At 32.4% G+C, this 18051-nt stretch overlaps 1 protein-coding gene across 2 annotated transcripts; it reads right to left on the bottom strand.

The window, feature by feature from the left end:
* Positions 1–889: 889 nt before the first annotated feature.
* On the bottom strand, positions 890–7037 carry LOC110709763 (probable L-ascorbate peroxidase 6, chloroplastic). Of its 2 annotated transcripts, none has more exons than XM_021888004.1 (12): positions 6718–7037; positions 6494–6631; positions 4834–4954; positions 4199–4299; positions 4019–4106; positions 3621–3688; positions 3455–3541; positions 2907–2981; positions 2747–2824; positions 2551–2655; positions 1438–1512; positions 890–1339 (listed from the first exon to the last, which is right to left on the bottom strand). In XM_021888004.1, exons 1-12 carry the CDS (start codon positions 6913–6915, stop codon positions 1334–1336), a joined length of 1140 nt encoding a protein of 379 aa, XP_021743696.1. In that variant the 5' UTR covers positions 6916–7037; the 3' UTR covers positions 890–1333. The 2 variants fall into 2 exon arrangements, with proteins under 2 accessions (XP_021743696.1, XP_021743695.1); XM_021888003.1 differs by having other exon boundaries at positions 890–1158.
* Between the last annotated feature and the right edge of the window lie 11014 nt (positions 7038–18051).

Raw genomic sequence — 18051 nt, 5'->3', positions numbered from 1 at the left:
TAACACAATAATGGGCTATTTGGGGACCCAAATGAAGTCCGATTGAGCCCAAAATTGGGGGTCCACCATTTTTAGGCCCAATGAACATCATGGTGGTGTTAGATTTTGAAGGAGAAGTCCAGAAGGTTCCAGAATACTCAAGGAGACTCGAGATGCATCCGGAAGCTTCTAGAACCTCCTAGGACATCCTTGAATCATTTGTAAATACTAGAGTTGTGTATATAATTCTAGAGCCTTGTACATAGAGGGAATGTACTAAAGAAATGTATAGAATACTCTAGAAAAGATTAGATCTAGAACCCTCCATTTGAGGAGGTTAGTGAAGGTTCTAGGCCATGCTTAGAACACTATAAATAGGGGACTTGACCTTCATTTGGAGGCATCTTAGGAACACTTGTAAACACTCTTTCTCAAGCAATCAAAGCATTCAAAATTCATATTCTCTTGTGTTTTCAACATTCCTTAACTTCCGTTGCACACTCTTGCTTAAAAGCATTTCGGGGTTAAGCCTTGACTAGCATCCGAGGGAGGGAAGTTAGTAGGCTAGCGTGCATAAGACTAGGAGGATTAGTCAGCACGTGACAATGCGCACACTAGCTAATTGAGCACGAGCTGAACAGACAAGCTGCGATTCGAACTTGAATCTTTCGTAACATAAATCCTTATGTGCACAGTTACTACTCGTCTAGCCATCAATTTATAGATTGGTTATTGCTAAATTCCCAGTCTTATAAATTACTCTGTACAACATTTTCTGTTCCTTCTATTTAGTCTTTTTTTTTTTTTTTTTTTTTTGGCGTAGTTTGGGATAATCACAAAGATATATCAAACAAGAAAAACTTGAATCAGAAAGTTGTGCTTTTTAGTTATCATTATAGAAAACAAAAGGTCAAGAAATTACCAGGGACTAATTCATACTTGTATATGACGTGATAAATATCTTTGGAGGGATTTCATATAATCAAATGCCGTTATATTATAAATGGAAAAAACTCATCAACCAAATCAATTTCCTGCAAGATATGATAGAATTGCCAAAACTCCAATCACAACCATAATGTTTAGGAAGTAGTTTGTTGGGAGAGGCTTATCAGGGCTACCACCAAAACCTTCGTATTCAGCGCGAATCTTTTGCTTCATGGAGTCCGATAGCTCTCTCTGCAATTCAAATAAGCAACACACAACACACTCATTTGAATTTATTCTTCTCCACGATTTAGATAGACTCTTCCAAGTTTTAGATGTGACTGACTACACAAGAAAAAGCTTCATCTTGTGTTTATTTAAAAAGACAAAAGTCACACGAAAAATGACACTTTTGTGTTTCTTTTCTTTAATCCTGCAGCAGCCATGAAAAAGCAATGGAGATGAAAAATCGAACAATATTATGGATAATTAAGTGCTTGTATTTTACTAAGAGCGATCACTGTAACAAACCTTGTTAGATGAGTACTTGGCTGCTTCAAACTTCTCTGGCGCTGCTCCAGCTGGACTTCCATCAAGAGAGAAACCCTGTTCATCATCCAGTTATATAAGTCTAGTTTGAACTCTTTGGTGAACTAAAATCAATAAGAAAAATGTCGAAGGTAACCAAGATATAAGAATACAAATAAATCAAACAGATTGCAGGGGAAGATTTCAATTTCAGAAATCTAGGAAGAAAACTCAAAATTTCTAGTCTTGACCATTTTAAACATCTGACAACAGTAAAAAGATTTTTAAAAAAAAACTTCATACTGTAGAAGGTACGTGTACTCCATACCTATCAATATGTTTTGTAACAAATATGGCATTGAAAGCAATGGCAAAAGACCTGAATACCAAAGATACCATTGGCCCTCAAGCTTGGTATGTCTTGAGGCCACAATAGTTTAAACCTTAGCCCTTCTTTGTGACATCCCCTTAATGTCATTCCCATGTCTTTATGGCTTATACCAAAAGAGCAGCACCTCCTGCCTATGTCAGACTTTGTTTAGCAGAAGCATGGTACATACTCGGGCAAATGAGAGGAAGGGGTCCTCCCCATTACCTTCCTCTCTCATCCCTCCTCATATGACAGGATCCAATTACTTGCAATGAATTCTTTACGCACTACAGGTCTACAGCAAGGCTTTACTGATATGGATATTAAGGGCAATAACCCTAGTCATATATTCAATTAAATGCCTTTTTTTGAACTCTTTAATAAAATGGTGTGCTTGTTTATGAAATTAAGGTTCTTTCTAATTTCAGCTCTTACTCTTTCAATCAAATAGAGCAGCAGATTGCATTGGTAATGGAGCTCATCCTGTCAATACTAATATAATAGTTGATAGTGTATTAGTGTTGATAGCCTCACCAACTCCCAGCTTTATAATATTGTAAGCAATGATAAACTAGGTAAAATCTGGCTAGAAGGGTTTCCTAATTCCGTTTTCAGTATCTAATGGAAACTTGGCTTAGGCCTACTACCTCACCCATCCCAAAAGAAGGAAAATTCTATACACGAGGAGAATCAAATATGAAAAAAGCAAGAAGCACATATACATGAGAATTGAGAATCGGACAGACCTCAGGAGGGTCAAATTTGGCTCCTTGGTTGCTCAGCTTGGCATGGGATTCAGCATAATCCTTGAAAAATGCATCCTGATCAGCTGCGTATTTCTCAGCATATACCTACAATAATATTATTTCAGTACAATGAACACAAGGATCATGTCCAGCAAAATTCTTGCATTTCTATTGCATTAGGCATTGCTTTGTTTACCTTGAAAGATGGATCTTCAAAAAGAGCAGCATCAGTTGGCAAAACAAGCAAATCTGCATCTCTCTTCTCTTTGATATCCTGGATTAAGCAATATAAATTAGCGCAAGTAGAGCTAAACCTCTTGTTTGTGATGACTACACCAATTTGAAATCATACAAACCTTAAAATAGGAATTATCAAACTTCAACCACTGCACAGTCCAGGACTGCCCTCCTGGAGCTCCCGGTCCATCTTTCTGATGATTGAGAAGAGTGCAATTTCATCATTTTAACAAATAGTGTAAATACCTGGGGCCTCTGATGGCCCTGATGCTGATTTTTGGATACCAGTCTGAGGTAAAAGGGAAAAGGGCTGATATACTTTAAGACTTCAGACATGTGCTTTTTATGCAGCAATAACATGCAATGAGATTGGATAGACAGATACAAGGGAAAAAGAAAAGAAAGGCAGACAACTGTAAAACCATTATGTTTCTCAAACTTATGCAATGTATGGCATAGTAACTTGTCTGTTCCAAGGAATTGTATAACAGTAAGATATATAATAGCTAGACACATTTCATTGAAATAATCTAGATTACCAGTTACAAGAATTACACTTCTGTGTCAACAACATAAATTTCCATCTTAGAATTGCTATTCAGAGGGCCACAGAGGGAGGGAGCCGGAGGTAAATGTTCTTTCCATTCAAAGAAAATTATAGAAGTACCGTGTATTTAGTCTCTGGTTTGCCCCAACCACTGCGTTCAGGTCTAGACCTTCCCAATGTATGTGCTCCAGATAATGCTACTATATCCTATCAACAAAAACAGCTCATAATGAATAGATTGCCCAATTCACGTAACAGTTGATTATCCACATAAAATACTCTTAACCTTATCATTCAAGCCCATTCTGTAGAAAACATCACGTAGATGTTGAGCAGGTGAAGGAGGTCCAGCATCTGAATAAGGGAATTTCAACATTCAGAAAAGCAGCAAAGCAACATAAAAGCACAAATTAAATATCAGCAAGGGAGAGATCAAGAAGTGTAAAGTTGGGGAAAAACATAGGAATTGGTCTGATTTTTAAAAATTATACGGAATATGTGAATTTTTATGAGGATATGTTGTCCTCTAGCGGTACTTTAATCAAATCCATTGCTTTATCAAAAGGTTGTACATAGTGAAAGTCCATGGTGATAAGTCTGATAACCCATGGAAAACCTTGGCACTGCTATGCCGAACTTTGTTATCAAACCATCACAATGTAGATCTGTGAAAATTCCTCTTACCAGGAAGCCTTCCTTCTTCTGGGCACTGCTCTGGACCTGTCACATCCACTCTTCCATACTTCATTGGTATCTTAGGACCACCAGCCTCCTAAAATATGTTCCAACAATTTGATCAATAAAGTTCCAACTTCCATCCTTCTCAATTGTTACTCAAGTAAATATGAGAAAAGATGAGAAAACCTCTATTGCAGTAGCACTAGCCAACTGGAATAGATCTGCATATGTCACTCCAGAGTACTTGTCTTTTATGGGCTGGAGAAGTTTCAATGCATTTATAAGGCCTGCAGCACCACATCCACCAATTAGTCAACCTGTGTTTTCCTTCATATAACAAATATTATAAGAAGAAAGTACACCACAAGAGACACAGCGTTCCTTCTTTCATTAACAGGTTTATTCCTGTTAAGGAATAGACCCCATTGAAGAAAAGTTTCCCTTTGAACATACATACAATTCAGAGTGAATTCAAATAATATATATATTACAAAATCTAGGAGTGAAGTATCATAGAAGAGTAAAAAGATGCAGATAAAAATGAATTGAAAGCCAGCCAAAAAAATGACAACTTGACAAGTGGTAACTCCAACAAAAAGCTACTTATCTCTCAGTTTTTTCCTTTGTAAAGGGAAAAAAATCATTCACTCTGATATATCTCATTTTTTTTTTTTTAATTTCAAAAGCTTTGGCATTGAAGAAGGTCAAAAGTGGACAGAGATTTCGTTTAGAATACTATACTTGTACCATATATTTTCAAATAAAGGAGGGAAAAGAAGTCCACTGCCAAAGAGAGCATATTAAGGAGAACTTGTTATTACCTGCATTAGCTCCGTGTTTGAGCTCAGCCTCAAACCTCAGACTGCCATTGGCTCCACCTCTCTGTGGCCATTCTTTAATATCCTTATTATAAGTACCAGCATCATGCCAACCTAAGCGCACCTACAAGTAAAGTGGTTAGTTCCTTTAGCTCGGTCTTAAACAAAATATAATATCTTCATTTACATGAATGCAGAGAGTAAATATTTGTTTAGTAGACACAAATATACTTCATTCTTTCATGACTGCATCAATTGGCAGCATAAAGTTTAAGGAAAAGGGAAAACGAGCATAAATTGTCCAAAATACCCATGTGAATATTTGATAACATAATAGTAAGAGAGGGAGAGAGGAACCAATGAAGTAGTGGGTAAATAAGTAACTACTAACTACACAAGCATAAGGTTTCTTATAATAGTATTGACACAAATAATATAGATTTTCCCAAAGAGGAAATCGATGCACTAAGTAAAGAACAGAGAATGTAAATGTTTTCAATCAAACATGATTACAATAATCTCCACATCGACGTTGTACAATTATTGAAAGGAACACATAATCATTTAATTTTAAGCAAAAACACTTTGCTTCAGATCATAAGCCAGGGTCAGTTGAGTCTTAGCTATCCGAAGAAGTAAAACTTTTTCTTGACTGTTCAAGATGTCCAAACTGAGCCACCGATATACGTTAACTAAAAGGCATACAATCTAATATTTCTATTCTGTTTATGCAAATCATTTTATCTAGGCTAGAAAAAAAAAATAATCACCAGCATCAACTACACCAAACATCCCAACATCGTGAAATGGGAATTTTTATTTAGGGTGAAATGTGACTTCTATATGGGGACGAAAGGAGTATATACTTTTATAAAAGTACTTATAGTTTGATTTTTGATGATTAATTGAGCAACGATATCAACAGATTGGCGTTCAAACGATATTTTAAGATATTAGGGAACATATAATGCCAATTTTTGTCAAAAGAATTGTCAAATATGGAAAACAGTACCACGAATTTCACAATCTAATTTAAACCTCTCATCATCTAGAGAAATGTTATATTCTTTCCCAGCCTCCCAGGAGAGTGAGGTATGAAAGAATTCAATCTTACATATTAAATTTTATGGTGGAAATTGTAGTACCTTCAACAGATGGTGATACTCAAATCGACTCATTTCTATTCACTTCTCCTCCAAGTTTTGTCACATATTACTAAGTTGACGAGGTTTCTAAAGCAGTTTAGCAATCAACATCAGTACATCACCGAAAACATAAACTAACACATCAAGCTCATTGTAAAAGACTACCATAAGAATACCATATGCACCTCAAGTAAAGCTCACAATCATGTTCACTTAACTGTACTAATTTTTCGAAAGGTTCAACCCGAATGCCAGAGTCGAATAGACTAGCTTCAAATACACCTATCTCAGTCAACTAACTCAGACTTATCTAATACAGTAGTAGTATTTAATCACTCACTCCGTCCAAATATAGTCGTCGCATCACTAATTCAAATTACACTATCAACGCAACTATCAAATTTCAACCGAATTGTAAAAACTCAAAAAAAATATTCTCCAGTCAACATATATAACCTAAACCTCAAAAACATCGCAACAAAAATCAAATAATTAACACAAAAAAAGAAGAAAACCACCATAATCGGATGACAAAACTTAGTCTGAAGAAGCTCCTTAATATCCTCCCTAGCATTCTTCAACTGCGCGGGATCCGAAGCATAAGCATAACACTTTGTACTAAACCTCGACTTCGTCACATAAACCGAACCTTCTCTCTACCAAAAAAAACAAAAAAATCAACAAAAATACCAAAAAAAAACCTCAAAATCAGCGTCAAAAATTGCGGAAATGGAAGAATAACCTGTCTCAGAAAAAGGCGAGAAACAAGCGGAGATGATCGGAGACATTTGAAGGAAGACGAAGAAGAAGAAGAAGAAGAGGAGAGAGAAAGATGAGAGATGGAAGTCGGAGGAAAAAGACGAGAAGCGGCGGTTGCAGCGGCGGCGGCGGCGGAGGCGGTGGAAGAGAAGGATGACGCCATTGATAAAGGATCGGACATTTGGGTGGGAAGAAGGTGGTTTTATTGTTTGAGTGGTTTTTCTCTCTCCTCTTACTACTGGATTTCAAGATTACGAGCTGAAGGGATGCCACGCGTTTTGTTTTTGTTTTTTTTTTAATTTTCGTTTTTTGGGGTTTAATTGTTTAAAACGAGATTAAGGGTTGAATCATACTGTACTTAGTCAAATACTATAGTCATTAGTGGGTAGGTGGTTGTGTTTTTACGAGTATTTTTATTTTTTTAATCAAGGTGGCTTTTGTCCAAAATAGATTCTCCTAGATAAAATCCATACGATGCATGGTTTATTTGTATTTTTTTAAATAAAATATTTTGCTAAATATATATATTTATCTATAAACTTTGTGATATTCGCTTGCTTACTGCTGGATTTTTAATTATAAAATGAATTATTAAATTTGTTTCTCATATTTAGATAAAATTCGTAATATATCAATCAATCAAAGCCTCGACCCCATAAGTGGGGTCAGCTACATGAACCAAATTCGATTATTCCGTATAATCATCAACAAAGACCATCCTCCTCCATTCCTTACGATCCAATGCCTCATCCTCATTTACATCCATATACTTCATATCCTTCCGAATTCCTTCCAACCAAGTCACTTTCGGTCTCCCTCTCCCTCGTTTAACCCCTCCATGGTTCCACTCTTCCATAGTTCCATTCTTCGTACCGGTGCACCCTCGGGTCTCCGTCTTACATGCCCAAACTAGCGCAGACGATTTTCCCTTAGTTTGTCTGCAATGCCTGCCACACCTACCTTCTTGCGGATAACCTCATTTCTGATTCTATCTCTTATAGTGTTCCCGCACATCCACCTTAACATTCGCATCTCCGTAACCTTCATCTTTTTAATGTGCTCCTTTTTAGAAGCCCAACATTCTGTATCATAGAGCAACACTAGTCTTATGGCAGTCCTATGAATTAAAAAAATAATATTTTATTTCACAAAGTTTAATATGTGGTTGGTCACACCGTGCGATAGGGATTATATATAGTTAGGAGTTACTTGGTTGGTCAAGAGTTACTCAATCGATCAGGGGTTACTCGGTCAATGTTTGGATGTGTATATATCAACCGATAATTAATATAAATTTTTTTTGATCTAAAATAAATTTCAATTTTTTTTTTCCATTGGCTAAACTATAACATTTTTCTATGTGATGCTCTAAAATTAATCTTACGTGGCATAATCCTATTGTGGCGTTTTTTATGTTTTTATTTTTTATAATCCTATGTAGCACTTTACAAAACTAATCTTACGTGGCATAATCCGATTGTAGCGTTTAAAAAATATTAATCTTAAGTGGCGCTCTAAAAACCTATATATATATACACATACTAGTTTTGTGCCTGAGTAATGCCCAGATGGTTGACAAAAGTTTAGGACAAACTTTTTAGATTGAATGTTAAATACGATCATATAATCCTTTTTATAATGCAGGATATTTAGACATACAGAAGTAAAATTATATTTTATTGAACTGAAATTAATTTTGGCTGAATTGTAATTATTTTTTACCAAAGCTAAAATTATTTTTCCTGATTAAAACTTATTTTCACTAATTCTCTATTATTTTTGTAAATATATGAAATATATTGTATATGGATCTTATTTTAAAGAACTTTTTAACACAAATTTTATGATGGAAATAGTATCGAGTTATAAGATATTTACAGAAAGATAATTAATTTTGTGCATATGAAATATTAGAAGTATATCGATAATAAAACTCTATACAATATTTTATCTTTAAAAATCTATCCAAATTTCGCTTACTTAGCATCATATGTGTCACAATAATATCTATTTGTCGCTTACGTGGCGCGACACTTGGCGAAAAAATAGAATGTCAAGTGGCGTTGTCTCGTGACCTGGCTCTGAAACCGGTTTTATTTATTAGTGACTAGTTTTGTGCCCATGCGATGCATGCCCAGATTGTTGATAAAATTTTAAGATAAACTTTTTTGCTTGAATGTTCATAAATATGGTCATGTAATCCTTTTGATAATGCAGGATATTTAAACATATGATATCCTATCGCTTATTTATAGAATAGTGTACTTTTTGTAGTTTTGTTTGTAAATAGATATCTATGTTATTATTGACTTGAAATTATTGTTATTGTACTTAAATTATTTTTATTAAACTGAAAGTCTTTAGACTAAACCAAAATTATTTTTACTGATTAAAACTTATCTTTACTAATTCTCTATTATTTTTTTAACTAAATTAAATATATTATAAATGGATCCTATTTTTAAAAGCTTTTTGAAAAGAATATTATGATGGAAATAAAACCGAGTTATAGAATATTTATTAAAAGTTATGATTAATTTAATTTGTATATATGAAATATTAGAAGTGCGGTGAATAAAACTCTATACAACATCTTTATCTTAAAAAATCTATCCAAAACTCGCTTACTTAACACCATATGTGTCACAATTATACCAATTTGTCGCCTAAGTGGCGCGACACTTGGTAAAAAACTGGAATGCCAAGTGTCGCTATCTCGTGGCCTGATTGCGAGATCGGCTTTATTTATTAGTGATATGATATTAGATTTTTGTGTCGATTTTTTTATTTTGGGCCAGAGTTAAAGTTCGGTTTTTTATTTATTTATTTTTTTTTTTTTTAAAGTAGATACATGGAGGAGATTAGATACGTCTTCTCAAAAGACTGTGACCTAAACTATCAAGGAGTAAAAAATAAACAAATTTACTATCTAAAAGCATATCATGAGTCGGAGTATGGCCGAAAGAGGCAACATAATCTGCTGCCCGATTTCCTTTCCGATAGATGTGTCTTGCCTGAAATCTCGAAAAGATCCAAAATAGCCTTGACATCCGCCATAAGAAGCTGAAGTTTCCATTGACAGCTGAAATGCCCCTGCAAAATATTAATAACAGTAAGATTATCGACTTCAATAAAAATATCAGAAATATTAAAATCCCTAGCAAGAAGGAGGCCATTGCGAAGGGCACTAGCTTCTGCAAGGAAGGCCGAACAATAGCCTAAATTATAAATACGAATGGCCACATGATTACCCAAGTGGTCTCGAATGACCACACCTGCAGTAGCAAAATTCTGATTGGAAAAATCATCAAAATTAAGTTTACAAAAACCGAATGGGGGTGGAGACCATGAGACAATAGGTGGGGGTAGGAGGAGGCAGCGGCGGCGGCGTCATAGTAGGAAATTGGATGGCGTCAAGAAGTGACCGAGACTCCCATTCCTTAAACATAAAGAAAGCTTGAACAAAAATACTGTGAATATTAGCAGAAGAGTTCTTAAAAATAACTACATTACGATGTTTCCAAATACTCTAAAATAAAATGGCTATCTTAAGAAGGAGTTTAGGTGAAGTGACTTTAAGAAAGCGAAAATAAATCATAGATCTGATTAATTTGAGGGATGCGACCAAGCCACTAAAGGACTAAAGAAGAAGACCAAAAACCCATTGAAAATGGGCAAGAGAGGAAAAGATGATCCTGGGATTCAAAGTGATTAAAACAAAGAGCACAAAAACTAGGGATATCAATATTATGTGAATAAAGTATGAAGAGTAGGGAGACTGTTATGGAGGATTTGCTAAAGGAAAGTCTGAATTTTAGGAGAATATCCAATTTCCAAATCCAGCTAAATTCCCATTTAAACATGGGAATGAGCAAGCCAAGTAGCAAATTTAACAGCGAATTAGCCATCTTTAGAGAGACTCCAACATGGTTCATCTGGGGGTGGAGGGGGTGGGGATTCCTCGAATAATTTGAACTATATAATTAGGAAGAATAGTAAGAAGAAGAGGGGCATCCCAAGTATTGTTATTTGTGATGAACATATCAATTATGACATCAATATTCGCAATTTGACCAGGGTCCAAATTGAGAAGGGCAGTAAGATTGGTGTGAGCACAACAAATATCTACCCAAAATATCCATTACCTACTTTCCAGTGAAGTCCTCTTAGTAAGAGAGGGCGGATATGAAGAATTTTTTTCCAAATCCATGAGTCTCTAGGTTGAGTACGGTTGGTAAGGAACTGGGAGATACGTAAATATTTAGCAGTGATAAACTAGACCCATATGTTAATCGGGTCAAAGTTGGGTATTTATGACAAAGGATAAACATACATTATTTCAAGCCTAAAAACATTGCCCAAAGCGGGGCAAAACCTAAAAATGATACTATTTTCCGTATTCTAATAAGTGTTACACTTTTTTCTGGCAAAAAGTTACATGATAATATTATTTCTTTTTTCTTTCATGGTCTCCCAAATTCACTACTACTGTTTTTTTTATTAATTCTTTTCTCTCACATCATTACTTTTCAATATATTATTACCCTCATTATCTTTCTTTTACAATTTTTTAATACTCCAACTACCCCATTTACCTCTTACTTATATTAATTAAGTCAATTAAATTGCCTAAAAGTATGTGCCCTATTGCAACATTTTTAGATTTTTATAGTATAAACTATTCATATACAGATATACTTGTACTCGACTTCAATTACATTTTGTAATTTATAGGAATAAGATTATATATAGTCACATTTTATTTATTTATTTATTTATTTTAACCAAGTCACATGGGATACTTCCTCGTTTCAAAATAATTGTATACTTTATTTATTTTATTTCATTTGTTTATTTATTTATCAATTCTTTTCAATGTGTACTTTATTAAAGTTTAAGTTGTATACTTCCTCGTTCCAAAATAATTGACACAGTCAAACTTGGCACACATGACAATGCATTAGTTTGACCTAAAATATATATGATTAAATGTAGTGAACAAAATATAAGAAGTTGATATTGTATTATAAAACTTTATATTAATACATATTTAACAATATAATTCATGTTATATGCTACTAAAAAAATAATAGTCAAATTTAATACTTGTATATAAATAGTGAAAAAGTCAAATGTGTCAATTATTTAAGAACGAATGGAGTAATTTGTACAAATAATTAAATATATTAATGATTGAAGTTTTTTTTTTTGAAATATTAATGATTATATTTCAAAAAAATATTAATGATTGAAGCTATATGTTGAAAATGTGAAAAGTAGAAATATTGCAAGTAAAGAAAAAATATAATTAGAGTAAGCAACTTGTATTGATTTATCTAATCTTATTGTTCTAATTAACATATTGAAGGTACAAAAACCTAATCTTATTATTCTAACATATTGAAGGTACAAATTAAACATTTATAAAGTTTATTTGCAAAACTTTACACAAATATATCGAGCTGATCCAAACTGATTTTTAAAGAGATTTGTACCAATCCAGACCAAAAATTAGGAAATTAAGTATCTAAAATAAGTTAAAACGCTAAATATGACTAAATATTAGGAACACGTTTGGTATATTGTTATTCTAGTGGTGGTAATGAAATCGATTAACCATTACCATTACCTTATTGTTTGGTATGAGAACGAAGTGTGGTAACACACTTCATTTTTTAGGGGTAACCATTACCTCTATACTATTTGCTACCTCTCTTAACTATATGGATCAATCTCTACCTTTTTAAAAATTTAACCAAACGCTTATGAAAAGTATTAAGCCAATTCAATTATTTACCTACTTTTTTAAAAATTTAACCAAGCGCTTATGAATTATATCCCTGAAAATGTCTATTTACATATATACCCCATTTATGCATGCGAATGACAAGTGTGACATTTTTTTTACTACATGCATGGAGTAACTTTTTGGCCTTTATTTTTTTTTATTTTATTTTTTACCTTTTAAAAATTTGAGATAACTCCTATAAATAGTGTTTGGACATTATATCTTTTAAATTTTTTATTTACTCCTTATTAACCCTCATTAATATTTAAGTTGACTCTTTTATTGAACTTTTAAGTATAGCGTGCGGACATTTATACCCCTTAAAATTTGTGTTTACATATTTTTCCTCATTAATGTTACAAATTACTACTGTTGTGAAATAAACCAAATTGAAAGAGATTTTTGGACATGAGTCACTATTCGCGCGCGCATATATATTCCCTCTGTTTTTTTTACAGCTACACTTGGGTTAGTAAAAATTATGAATAAAAAATTAATTTCTAAAAGAGATTACGACAAATCTAACAACATATTATATAATCATATTTATATATTATTTATTAGTAAAAAAAATTAAGTCAAGGATGACATATGAATAGTGTAAAATATCAAATGTAGCTTAAAAAAAAAGAGTACATTGTTTAATGTTTATTACTCAATTTTGAATTTCTAAAATTATAAGGTTAATTTGTCACACTTAAACGTAAAATATCACCTGTAAAATATGATTTAATTAATTTTTAATGTAACAATAAAATATTAGAACATTTAAATTTTTTGAACCAAAGTATTGTTTAACAAGTTCGGCACCCATGGCTTGAAATCCTGACTTCGCCCCTGATACAAGGGTTACATGTTCATGTCATCATGTGTACATCAAACAATAAATAACGTGAACACTTATTTTACATCTAGCTCCTTATTTGTTTTCATTCTATTTTCTCTACAATAACATGCAATTAAAGGGAGATGATACACATACAATTATTGTATGTTTGGTCCACATACAATACCAATAAAAATTTGACAACTCACCATTGGCTTAAAAAATGAGAGGGAAAATAGAGTGGGAAAAAAATTGGGTTTTGGCACCATCTATCATATGTAGGCGGGATAAAATTCATTGACGTCAAACAATTTTGTTACTAAAAAAATTATTTTATGTTACTAATAGATACATTTTTGCTATTAGGATATAATATTGTCCTAGTCAGCATCATTAATGAAGAGAGATGTTAAGTATATGAATTGAATAATACTTCATTTGACGATATTTTGTAAACTACAAATCAAAAAATAATTATAAAATAACCAATGAAAATATTTTTTAATGATCTTTCTATAGACACTCATCATATCAATATATTTTTGAAAATGTTAGGAAGTTGGACAATTTTAACCTTATTATAGTTTGTGATCTTATTAATAAGTGTTAGTAATTAGTCGTTATGGTTACTAAAAAAATTTCAAACATACCAATAAAGTACATATTATAATTTTTATTACATATATAATGTAACTGTATAAAAATAAATAGGTGTTAGATACAATTATCAAATGTTGTACGAATTAATTAGTAATTGGAACCTAACCACCCACAACTGATCATCGAATCCGGATTAGCCCATCGGGTGAAGCGGGTGAAACACCAAAAAAAAAAAAAAAAAAAAAAAAAAATAATAATAATAATAATAATAATAATAATAATTTGAGGGTTTAATTCATCCGTCAAAGGATTTTAATCAAATAATTAAGAGTTAAAATGAAATCACGAAAGATTACACACAATTATTGTCACTTATTGCTAAATAATCTCGTGTGAAACTCGATTATTATTTACTATCTACTTATTCAACTTTATTTCTTATGACTTTCCAATGAATGTGTTTATTTTACATCACCTATAACTCTAAACACTTGCCGTTGTTTTTTTTTTTTTTTTTTTTTTTTTTCCAGACATGAAACAAATTCAAACAAAAATCAATACACATAATCAATGTTGTTTTATTCCCTATTTTAGGATAATATATTTGTTACTAACTTTGCAAATATTAATTTAAGGGTAAGAAAAATACAATTTGAAAAAGGTAACTTATGTTCTTGTGAGGGATTGAACTCCGAGACAATGTTTCATCATTGAAAATTAACCAAGATTGCGAGATAAACAACATATCAACATTTTGACGTCGGTTTAAAATATTTGGTTACCAAAACATAACTGATTGTATTACTAAATAATTTGCTTGTGTTACTAAATAAATTAGTAAGTTAAAGTGTTTGATATTATTGGGGGAATTCTGCCATTTTCGCCAACCTTATACCTTTTTCAGCCATTGCCAAGATCCTTAGGCTCTCCATCTTTTTACTAACGAATATGACTATTACTACTTTTGTGACGCTAATAATTGTTGCATCTCTAAACGAATTCCAAATTCAATAGAAAACGGGAAGAAGATGACCAATTTCAATAGTTTAATAGAAAAAGGGAAGAACACCAATTTCAATTGTTGTAGACGATTAAATGACGAAGATTAACTCAATTAAATCACAAACTATATAACACATTATCTTCTGCAAATAATTACTCAACGATGATTTATTTAATTGTAATATACTCTATTTAAACTGGAAAAAATTAAAAAATCAAAGTTGTATATATGACGTAAATTCAAGCTTCAAAGACAAAAACCATGCAAAGTAATTTCATAGTGAATTGGCCGAAGAAACCAACAGGAAGAGGATGACAAATATAATTCAGCAAGAACATAATTCACTTTTTTTTTCATCTTCCATGGCCATTCATGGTGTTGAAGAAGAATGAACAGTTTTTTTTTTTTTTTTTTTTTTTTTAAGTTGCATAGGAAATAACACAACATTTGAAATTCAAATAAAATTTCAAATTTAGTGAATTTTGGGGCCCATTTCACCAACCAATTAAAGGTTGCCATATCACATTGTATGTGGAGACCACATACAATGGTTGTATGTATAGCCTTTTCCTACAATTAGAAGCTATTTCGTGTCCAACTATTTTCGAGCTGAATTTCACATCCTAATTTCCCATTTAAAACTCAATTTTGATCGATTGTCTCAAAATTTGCCATGTCTACATACATGCATATATTTGAGTACACGACAGTGTTAGTGAGACCAAAGTGCCAAATTGTTAGTTGCACCAGCTCACCCAGATACACTGCTATTAACCTAACACAAACAACAGATATTTGACATAAGCATATCTTAAATAAATACAAATAAAGGACCAGGACAATAACAACCGTTCACTATAATTATTAGTCAAGAACTTTAGGTTTTGTAAAATCTATATAATTGACTTACTACATTATTTTCTTATTTAATTCAAATTGTACACGTACGTTGACATTGCACACTTGTTCAATGTTTTCTTAAGAAATTGTATTATTAGTTGAATATTATTTGGCTTATTGCATGGAGGTTACGAACCTAGAAGACGAGCCTTTTTTAACGGTAATTAACAAGTAATTTACCTATTAACTGTCTGTTGGTGTAATAGTGATTGAGGCTACACTTGGTAGGGAGAACTGCGTGTTCGATCTCTCGCAACAATAATTGAGAGGGGACTGCAACCTAACCACCCAAAACTGATCCTCGAATTCAAATTAGCCCAAAGATTGAAGCGGGTGGAACACCACAAAAAACAAACAAAAAAAAAAAATGCAATTTACCAACATCCAATTTCTTGCTGATTATTTTAACATACGTTGGCAAGAGATCGATTAAGAACTAAGAAGACCAACCAAATGATTTATAAGCATGATCAGTATATATATGTATACATGCATATGTAACGTGCCTTGTAATGCATGTTCCAACCTTTTGTTAAAAATTCTAACATTGTTTTAACATATATACACCGGTGTAGTTAGAGTTAGATGCTCGCTTTCAAGAAGTTTTTGGCTATTTGGTGATTTTCACGCATATTATAACAATGAGAAGAAAAAAATTAATCTCGAATTAGCTTAGCTAAAATTAACTCTTGGGTGTAGCTTTTTTTTTATGCTTGAGTAGTTGAGTGCATATAATAAAGGTTTGTTGTATGCTAGAACAAAAATCATTATTAGAACATGTTTTACATACTTTTAATAGGTTTAATTACATAATTAATTAAGCTCAAAGGGCAATTTGCAAATGATATAAGCTCAAATAATTCTAAACAAGTTCATTTTAGTTCATCTCTATCTAAATAATTTTTCAGTTAAGTTCATTTTTAGTTAATTTTTGAGGTTAAGTAAAATTAGATAATTCAAACACATTCCGACCCATAATAATCTACACATATGAATGCTAAATAAAATTAATCTCACAGAAAAGAGAGGTTATTTTAGATTGAGAAGGTATTAGGTGCGGTTGCCGCACCAAATAATTCGTGTGTCAAGTATATATGATATGCAGTATTTGATATATGATATGTATTATTTGATAGAGGATATGTACAACTTGTTGGAGGATATGTGTTATTTGATAGAGGATATGTACAGTTTGTTGTAGGATATATATTGTTTGTTATATGATATGTAATATTTGATAGCGCATATGTACAATTTATCTTTGATAGAGGATATGATGTAGTATTTGGTGGAGGATATGTGTTAGTTGATAGAGGATACATATAGTTTATTAAAGGATATGTAGTATTTGATAAAGGATATGTACAATTTGTTGGAGGATATGTGTTACTTAATAGAGAATATGTAAAGTTTGTTGGATGATATATATTATTTGATAGAGGATATGTATCATGCTGATATGTTCCTTTTGTTGGCTGATATGTTTCATCTGTTATAGAGGATATCATCCAACTTATTATAGATGATATAATGTAGACAATAAATTTATTTTACAAAAATAATTAAAAGGTCAACAATGGCAGAACCACCATTGAAGGTCGTACTAAGCTTATGGGTATAACATAACATGCTCATTTCTCAACCAAAACACATGCATTTATTATCAAAACGCTTACAATTATTCAACATACAATCACATAAGACAATCAATTTCAACAATTATACATCTTTTAGGCCTTTTTCGAAATATCTGAGAATCTCAAGCAATTATCAAGCCAATTCATGCATAAATCATCAAGCCAATTCATGCATAAATCATGGACAAGTATAATCAACAATCAACGAGTTTCTCACCGTCGACGATACCACCGCCGCCAATGAGAGCGATTATTGGTATAAAGCAAAAATCCGCTGAACTGACATAACATTTGATCAGGCTGGGCTGACACAATAATTTGTGTTTTAGATTTAAGTAGTGAACTCAAGACTAGAACGAGATTAATTTTCTCACATAGTTTTTTATTTTATTGAGGATCATGTATATGTGAACCGGTAGAGATTGATCAATGAGATGATCTCCAGCTTCCACCTGGCCTCTCTCTTTATTTGATAGTATCAAATGGTTGGATTTCATCAATTTCATCTATATTAGTACAATGTGGGAAAACCAATCTCATAAGCCACAAAAATACATCGTAAG

Source organism: Chenopodium quinoa, unplaced genomic scaffold (assembly GCF_001683475.1).
Source record: "Chenopodium quinoa cultivar QQ74 unplaced genomic scaffold, ASM168347v1, whole genome shotgun sequence".
Lineage (NCBI taxonomy): Eukaryota > Viridiplantae > Streptophyta > Magnoliopsida > Caryophyllales > Amaranthaceae > Chenopodium > Chenopodium quinoa.
The sequence above is the reverse complement of the archived record's forward strand: the minus strand, read 5'-3'. Positions and strand labels throughout refer to the sequence as shown.

What these genes read in the sequence shown, in the direction of transcription:
- LOC110709763 (XM_021888003.1), bottom strand. Translation starts at nt 6,915, where the DNA reads ATGTCCGATCCTTTATCAATGGCGTCATCCTTCTCTTCCACCGCCTCC. An exon ending in AGTTTTGTCATCCGATTATG is followed by an intron (nt 4,955 to 6,493) that starts GTGGTTTTCTTC and finishes CTTTACTTGTAG; the next exon opens with GTGCGCTTAGGTTGGCATGA. An exon ending in CCAAGTACTCATCTAACAAG is followed by an intron (nt 1,159 to 1,437) that starts GTTTGTTACAGT and finishes TTTGAATTGCAG; the next exon opens with AGAGAGCTATCGGACTCCAT.